The following is a 9,314-nucleotide window of genomic DNA, read 5'->3' on the forward strand; positions in this document are numbered from 1 at the left end:
AATTTGCCTTGCCTTATTATGTAATTTCCATTAAATCAGTGTAAAAAGGTCTTCAAACAATATTATGGTTTATCGCAATAATTTTTGAGACAATTAATCTTTCTGCAAAATTTGTTATCGTGACAGGCCTACTTGTCGCAGATATTTTTGATTTATGCCCAATATTGAAGCGTGGTCTGCGCAATCTTGTTCCACACCACAACGCAAGAAGGACAATCGGGGACTAGCTGTGGCTCCAGACACAGTCGATGCGGTGAAGAAGTGGGGACAAGCTTATGCGACAAAGGAGGGACATGAGAGTGAAAAAGAGCGGGGATCCAGGTAGAAAAAGGGTCTCAGCGTTCTTGCGCACCTCGCTGTTCTAGCTTCAGGAGCCATTTTCCGCAATGACGGTCATACAAACAAAACAAGTTGGTAAGGTACCAAACAAGAAATATACATAGTGTAGAACAGATGTAGATTTGACCAATCAGAGGCCTCCTGTCTGCGGCACTGTCTGCGGTCACCTTTAATTTTGGAGAGGTGCTCCAGAGTGTCTGCAGCAGAGGCGGAGGCACATTTGCATTCACTGCCACACATAGCAGACGACCTGCTTTGTAAATATAAATCAGCCTCAAGGCTTGTGCCATGATGCAAGATTCAGAACATGGCAGCTTGCAGCGTTGGAGGGCAGATAGGCAAGCATATGATGGAGATGAGAGGAAATCCTGGCTTTGACTCTGGGGAACAAATCATGATGAAGAAATGGCTCTGAGGGAGGGGAAGGGGCTCTAGTGGAGCAATAGAAGGAAGTACAGAAAAGATAGAAAAATTGAAATCAGTGGGATAAATACTGATGTTAAAAAAGCTAGACATACCATTTGATACTCCTGCTTCCAAGTCCTTAAACACGCCTGGAAGAAATTGTTGTCGAAAGAAAAAAAAGCAACTTAACACATAGCTTGAATTTGACAAAAGGAAAACTAATGAACAATTACATGATAGTTAACAGCTTTTTTTTTTATTAATTTTTTTTTTTAACCATGCTTTGACATAATGATTTTAGAAAAAAACCTAATCCAGGCCTGGACAAGGCCTTCAAGCTCAGGGAACATCATTGTCTGATTGCATTATCCATTGTTATTTGAGCCAGAGTGGACTTAATGGTAGACAACTAAGGAGGACACCAATGAGGACACTTTTAATGAAATCTAAACATCAGTTCGGGGAGTGGCGGCCTAGTGGTTAGGGCATAGAGCTTGGAATCCTGAGGGATGAGTTCGAGCCCCACTCCCACAGACTCCCACTCTGGGTTTCTGAGCAAAGCTCTTAACCAAACACTGCTCCCCGGGCGCCCCATGATGGCAGCCCACTGCTCCCCGCTGGGATGGATTATATGCAGAGGTAAATTTCCTCAATGTGAGATCAATAGAGTTCTATAATTATTATTATCATAAAAAATCCAGACTGGAATTTGCAAAAAAAAAACATCTTGACAAGTCACAAATGTTCTTGGAGAATTTCTTATGGCGACAAAACTTTTAACTAAGATGGTCACAAATGGAAAAATTAATCGAATCAAGAAGAGAACACAGGACCTACTGGAAACATGGAGGAGGCTCTCTTGTGTTTTGGGATGCTTTGCTTCATCTCGCACATGGTGTCTTGAATCTCTGCAGGGAACAATAAAACCTCAAGACTATCAATGGATTCTAGAGCTAAATGCACTGCCCAGTGTTATAAAGCTTGGTCTCAGCCACCAGTCATGCGTCTTCAACAAGAAGATGACCCAAAACAGACCGCTAAAAACACCCAAGAATGGCTAAGATTAAAACATTGGCTTATTATGAGGTGGCCTTCTATGAGCCTTGACCTAAATCCTATTGAGCATATTTGGAACGAGCTGAAATAAGCCATCTTGAAAAGTCAACCTGTGAAACCTTAGACAATGGGAGCTAATGAGGAGTGGACCAAAATACCTGCTGAGAGGAGCAGAAGTCTCATTGACAGTTGCTGGAATTGCTTGGTTGCATTGATTGCCCTATAAGGCTGTGCAACAAAATATTACGTTAAGAGTACCATCATTTTTATCCAGATCAGTTTTGAGTATATTCTTTTATTTTTATTCGGTTGAATAAAACTGACTTTGATTCATTCATTTTCATATAATTTTTATTTGTTAGTTTATTATTCATATGACCATTGTGGGTTTTGCTTTCAATAAACAAGGAGTACCAATTATTCTGTCAGTGTGTTTTTGTCTCAGCAGGTGATTCTGGTTACAAGGCATAGGTGTGCTTATGTAATCGGTTCAGTACGACCCTCCAGGTAGCTGTAGCCTCCAGAATACACATACAGAGACACCGTGACACCTAGATTTTTGGAGGAAACCGTTAGATGGACATGTCATTGTAATTAAGTCTGTACATTTGGCCTTGGACATTTAGCAAAGATAAAGACATCACAAATAGGAGAAAAAGAGTCCTGACTGCACGTGGTCCATCTAAGAGCCAGAGCAGATGTGTGTCCTCTTATAAGATAAAACCAAAGCTGAACTGTTGCAATCCATGCAAAACTTTGTGTGAAGCAAAACAAGCACAGCACCCATTACCCCACATAGGTGTTACAAAACTCTTCCCTTTGAGAGGAAACAAACAATCATTGCAGTGATTATGAAAACTATTGAGAATGCAAGGAAGATTGATAAAACCTGCATGCATTCAGAATAAAGTCTGAGTAGTTTTCTAGTTAAACTTGCTTTTTTTTTTTCTTGCCTTCCTGCTTTGACAATAGTTTTACTTTATAACAGAAAAGGTTGAAATAGCAGCAGTAGTTGTTATTGAGGCTTGGAAGTAATGAAAGTCTTTCCTGGAACAAGTCTGGTCCGAAGACAAGAGCAACTTCAACAAAAGTCCAAACAAGCAGTGTTTTGTTAGGATCTAAACTTGTCCACTCCCTTTCCCCGCCTCTGTGGTTGTGCTGTGAAAAGGCTGCTTTCTTTTCCAGAAAATCATCCTTTTGTCATTGATGGGAGCTGAACGTTAAACTGTAACAGGGAATTGCACGCAAGGCTGGGGATGCATATCACAACGCACGAAATTCGTGCACAGACTCATTTCCTGTTTTTGGTGTGGATTCCATTACCTCAGTCGAGATGCATTTGTGAAATGTAGCGGAGGAAGCTTCTAAAAGCTTTTTGTTAAGAATTAAATAGAATTTAAACATTTAAATGTTTTTGCTTTTCATTTTCCTCGTACACAGAATACTCTCGTTCACATATGGAACAAATGTGTCCCACCACATCTGCAAGCTTGGAACACATCCAAACTTCATCTCGTCTCCTTCGAATAATGTAAACAGCACCTAAAGTGATTAAATCGCTGTGCCGCCAGGAATTTTGGGCCCCAAGAAAGGCTTTGATATTGCCAAACAATGGGAGGCCATTTTATTATATGGTGATCATTATAGAAAAAATGTTTTGCAATTTTTATATATATATATAACAAAATTTTCACTTAAAGTTTTTGGAATGTTAAAAAGTGGGAAATTCCCACAGACTCTGTAATGATGCAAACCGGCTCGTCCTTGAACACACTGTAGCTTACATTCCTCACTGGGACAGGACATGATGGGGGACAAGGAGACTTATTTAACATAAATATCCTGCTAAACATCTACTAGCATTTAGCAGATGTTAACCCTCTGACTAGGCCATTTTCATGTTGCCCAGTCTATCATGTATGTAAATTCTCTGCTCTGTGAGCTTTCTGGTTTAGTTGTTTGGTCTCTGTGTTATTTACGGACACAATAGACTCATTAAATGTTGGGTTAATCCTGGTTTAATTCTTCTTGAAAAATAAAAATGAAACTGCAGAAGTAATTATATTTGAGTCTTATTTGTGGCTCAGGAAAAAAGGCCTCTTTCTCTTTTCCAAATAAGGGAATCTTTGCAATAACATTGCTAAACTTAAGCAAATCTGCACATACTCCATTTATAAGCTAAGTAATCTTGGCAAAAACATGTTTTTCCTGTTTAAGTATCAGAGCCAACTTGGAATTCGACTTGTCAATAAATGTTTTTCCCCCTCTGGAGATAGAAGTAAAGTGAATCGTTTCAAGTGTTCTTCTTTCTATCTTAAGAGAATTCTACCACTTGCAATCATTTTCTGTTAAAGACAGTAAACATCTGGTTGGCATTATTAATGATGTGATTTCCCTCTGACCTTGAGGAGATTCAACTAAGTAGTAATAGCCAGCAGATACCCTGCTTTACTCAACAGGTTAATCAGTTTTCATTAATTTGATCTATTCAGGTAACAAACCTGTCCTAAAAAAACTGGGTCAGGGTATTGCCTTGACGCCTTTCTCCAGCTCTCTTTTTTCCTTTCTCTCCTGTTCCTTTTTGAAAACCAGACTTTGGGACGCTGCATTTTTCAGCAGCGGACAGTTTTTCCACAATGCTTCTTATATACACATTTTCATGCTTTTGTGTTTTATTTATCCCTGTGTCAAATGATGCCTGCATGGCACTTAAGCCCCGGGACTGATGCGCCATGCAGGACCTGAGGACCAAACATTAATTGTAATTTCACAAGGGGGTTCAACATGATCCTGCTTTGTTTCACCGTTTACTGCACAAAGATAATTAATTTTACTGCTGGATTTTCTTATTATATTTGAGATATATAGCGGAAGATATGTTTCCTTTTTTTTTGGGAACCCCCTCACTTAAGGATCCTTCAGGAATCTTTCAACTCTGTATGGCGTTCCTGATAAATTGCATTTGCATCGTGTAGGATTGCATCAACGCTATTTTTTTCTCCACAGTGTCAAAGATTTGTCGTACCGTAAAGCCCTGCATACACTGCAATTTTTTTTTTCGATCGTTGCACGCATCTGCTGCTCGCACTGTACGACTAAAGTGTGAGCTCACAATTGCCCTACACTCTCATGCGACTCGGCTCCACAGTGAGATGGAGCTGCTCTGACTTGTCTATCCGGAAGCCAAACAAATAGAAGGGGGACATTAAGCTCACTATAGTGAACCGCACTGCCTTGGCAATTTGTGCAATTTTGTGTAGAGGGTCCTAGAAAGAAAGGGACGACGACGTATTTGGAAAAGAGAACGTGGCTGAGCAGACGTGGCTGAGCAGGCGTGGCTGAGCAGGCGTGGCTGCCGCGGTCCGTCCATTTTGCAGACGGAGCTGCATTTCACTCATTGCATCCCTGCCATGCTGCTGTGTTTACATCTGAGAGGAGGAATAAAATAAGAATCCTTCTTTGCGCATGCGCCCTGAGCAATTTGCCCAGGACGGTCGGGAGAAAATCAAACATGTTTGATATTTAATATTTGACCTTACGATTCCTGATTGGGAGGTGGTCATGAGAGGCTGTGAGCGCCGCTAGTAGCCCCCTACACACTATACGACTCAAGACGCACGATCAGGCTGAAAGTCGGACCGATCGGAAAATTCTCGCACGACTGGAAAATCGCCCTGAAAATCACACAGCGTACGCCGGGCTTAAGGCAGACCTGGATGCATAAACTAATCATTGGAGGGGCAATCCATGTTTTCAGGAGGGCACATTTTCTTAACAAACTGTTTGTTTTATTTTGGGCTTAACAATGGCTCTTTGACTACCCCTTCAGTGCTTAAAGAATAAAATCTTATCAAACTACCAAAATAAAGAATTCAGTTTAAAACAGATTGTGTAATAATTCATTCTACCGTACTCACTCAAAAGTTGAAAATAAGTCTAAATACATACACTGCATCATCACCTGGGCAATGCATGATTTGTCCCAATTCTTTCAGAAAAGAAACTCAGGGTTACTGCACTAGAAACAAAGGTGGGTAATAACTAGTTACATTTACTTTAACAAACTTATTAAAAAATGCACTTATAGGAGGTATTTTACAATATCGACCTATTATGTTTATATGAGTAAAAATATGATATTTTCACTAATTTCTGGCTGCTCCATCCATTGTGAGTAACTTCAATTAATGAAAACAAGCTTGTTTTCATTAAGGGAAATATGCACCACAAAGGGAAACACTTTTTCTACTGGAGGAATTTTGGTTGAATGTTATTTTCCACCTGCTGAGTCTGCCTCTATAAACTATACTGTAATTCTATCTTTTCTTACATACTCTATCAATTTTGCAAACCTTATAAATAAATAAAAAAAATGTGCCTTGAAGAGTGTTCATTCCACCCCATTTTTTGTGTAATCACTGTTAATTTTATTTTTATGTTATTATTTGAGACATCACAATTTTTATATCACTTAAGATTTTATTTTATTGAAATTTGCATCATTTTGTAAAATATTAAATCAATTGTTATGATAATGGTTAGCAAGTAGAACAACTATTCAGTACTTAAATAGCCTTTTTTAGGAAATACTTTTTTTACTGTTACATGAGTATTTGCTCTAAATGCTACTTTTTACTTGAATAAAAATATGATGAAATAGTGCCGCTCATTTAGTGTGGTTTATGAATACTCTTCCCACCTCTGATCATAAACAAACGGACTCAAGAAAAGTTTATTTCCCAAAGCTTCAACGGCGATCATCTCCCTGGTGGGAGTAACTAAGCGTCCCTCTGAAAAATCCTCTAAACCTCCAAATTATGATTTTTATTTTAATTAAGACCTTAACAGGCATTAAATTAATTAAATGTGATTATAGTGCCATTTAAAATGATTTATCTAAAAATAAAAACGTTTATAAAAACAGTTTCATGAGATCTATCAGATATAAGTGGTGTAGACAGTTCTGCGTGTTTCTGCGTAACTGCTCCTGGTTGATCGTAAAGCTTGTACAGTATGTTCGGAAAACAAATTGAGGCGGCGAAAAAGTTAGTGAATGGGAAAATGCAATTTTCATTAAAAGTGGCTGGAAAACAAGGAATTCGGGACATAGCTGCAGTCTGTCAGCGGTAAAGATGACGAAGGATTTTGCCATGTTATTTATATGTATACCGGTATATATAATATGAGAGCCATGGATAGTTGTTTATGGCATTAAAATTATTTCTAAGAGCATTAAAAAGCATTGAATTAAAGGTACTCATTCCTGTATTAGGTTGTTGCTAATGCAGCTTAATCCCCAAGCATAAATGTTTTTTCTCCATTGTTGATTTTGGCTTCCAACAAATATTACATTGCACTGCTTCCTGTTCACTGTAGTTTGTTCAATCAGCGCCTTTGACAACAGACCAAATATTAATGTCACAGCAGCTACAGTGATCACAGCTGCCTCAATAAGATAAGAACGATAAAATATTGGTCACTCCAGAATAAAAAAACAAAAGCCTAATAAAATAAACACTTTCCAGTCCAGGGTGGGCCCACTACAGGCTTATCCAACTTTCCTTTCCAAAGAAATTTCCCTAAAACAGTTCAAAATTAGGCTCATTATTGTCTGCGGCGTCCACATGCCTGAATAACCTCCCTACAACGCCTTAGCACGGTCCTGATAAGGTGGTGGGTGGTCTCCAGAGAGAGGATAGATCGAGACATGATGTCCAAGATGTGCTCAATAGGAATCAGGTCCAAAACATCAGCCAGAAAGTATAAGTACTGAGAAGTGGTCTGTGGTCCCCGTCTACAGAATCACTCCTTGATTTAGAGTGTCTTGCTAATTGCCAATGATTTTAATCTGTTGTCTATTCCATTTGCACAACAGCAGGTGAAAGTGATTGTCGATCAGTTTTGCTTCCTATGATGACAGTTTGATTTCACAGAAATTTGATTTGATTGAAATTATACTGTGTTGTTTATGGGTTCCTTTTTATTCATCAGAGAATGAATGACTAACAGAAAAGATAAGCAACGTCTGACCTTCATTTGATCATTTTCTTTGAGTTTTTATTCATTCACTAACAGAAATAATTTTTAGTCATTCCTATACTTAGATTATCATAATAAATCTGTCTTTACCTGTTTGGTTTGTATGTCTTTATTAATTACCTTCATATATCATGTTTTTAACTTTAGACCCGTGAAGCTAACCACAGTGGTGATCGGATGTCCGCAGAGAGGAGTAGCAGAACCGCCAGGACGCTGAACCATGTGGCCCTGGGACTCGGCATTGGAAGCCTTATCCTCCTCATCATTTATGTGGCTGTGCTTATGAACGTTGTTGCTAAGCAGTAATTCCTTAATTTCTTATCTTTTCTTTGCATGCTGCTTTTGCATACCTTATTAACGGCATGTTTGAGTTGGTCCCGAGGGCCAATATTCTGCAGGTTTTAGATGAGTCCCTGCTTTAGCTGATTTATATTGATGGCCAGGTAACGGGATTTGCTGAACTGCAATATTCAGAGTGAACTGTGTTGAAGCGGAGAAATATTGAAAACCTGTATGACGGCACCATTGAGGACCGACTTTGGACATGCCTGCATTTCTATATTGCCAGCTATCGCCTTGGAAAAAGAAGCCATCCTAAAGTTGCTTTTTTTTCCTAATATGTTAAAAGAATATTATCAGTGTGATTGTGATTAATGCTTTGCTACTAATGAGTCGGGAGTGAGTTGTAACCCTTCTCCGACATTTTTATTTTTGCATCAAACCAAAGTCTTCTGTTTTTTCCAACAGATCTCTGTTCTCAGACAAAATCAGCATAGCATCTAATATGTAACCAGCTCCGTTAGTACCTCTAGACTGATTTGTACCTGCTCTGTTCAACATAATTTCTCTTATTGGCAGTGGTTTGTTCCTATTCTTTTTTTATATTAACGCATAAACATTTTCTAAATAAAGAAATATGTTAACCATATATACTGTAAATCATGTGTGATGTATTTCCTCTGTTTATTTATCCAACCTCAGCAAATGTGTACCTTAAAACATAAGTTGTTGGGCTCAGCCATGGATGGGGACATTATACTGCTTCCATCTTCAAACATATTCGATAAAAGGACTCTACTCAGGATCCCCAGATTGGACCTTTTATTTCTCCACTTGCACACAGCCCCTGGAAGAAGGAGTCTGCCTGTTTTTAAACAAAACCATTTTAACAGCCCTCTCTTTCGCTTTTGCGTCACCCAGCTGGAAGCTTTTGATCACTGGATGGTGTGAAACTCATTGGCAACACAGACCTTATACCTTCAAATTGGATCCAGAGGTGAGGTTGTGAACGGGTGGAAGAGCACCCAGCATTTATAATGGTAAATAAGAGAAACCATCATTCTTTCTCGGCTTGTTCAGAAAAGATTTGAGTCAGAGTTTTCACCAAAAGAAAAGCAGTTTCAGAAATCTGTTTATGAGCGCCTCTTTTCTGCTGCTCTGAGGTAGCTGGTTTTTGGAACTGCAACTGCTTTATT

General features: G+C 38.9%; 1 protein-coding gene across 1 annotated transcript in view; it reads left to right on the top strand.

Annotated features, from left to right (window-relative positions):
• Nucleotides 1-8,772, top strand: part of LOC107100331 (proline-rich transmembrane protein 1-like) — a 25,879-nt gene extending 17,107 nt beyond the window's left edge. Inside the window, exon 3 of the mRNA XM_015398779.1 lies at nt 7,987-8,772. Coding sequence (XP_015254265.1) covers nt 7,987-8,145 — 159 coding nt within the window. The 3' untranslated portion in view covers nt 8,146-8,772. The remainder of the gene's footprint in view (nt 1-7,986) is intronic.
• Nucleotides 8,773-9,314: the final 542 nt, after the last annotated feature.

The sequence above is a fragment of the Cyprinodon variegatus genome, unplaced genomic scaffold, assembly GCF_000732505.1.
Source record: "Cyprinodon variegatus isolate N-32 unplaced genomic scaffold, C_variegatus-1.0 Scaffold961, whole genome shotgun sequence".
NCBI lineage: Eukaryota > Metazoa > Chordata > Actinopteri > Cyprinodontiformes > Cyprinodontidae > Cyprinodon > Cyprinodon variegatus.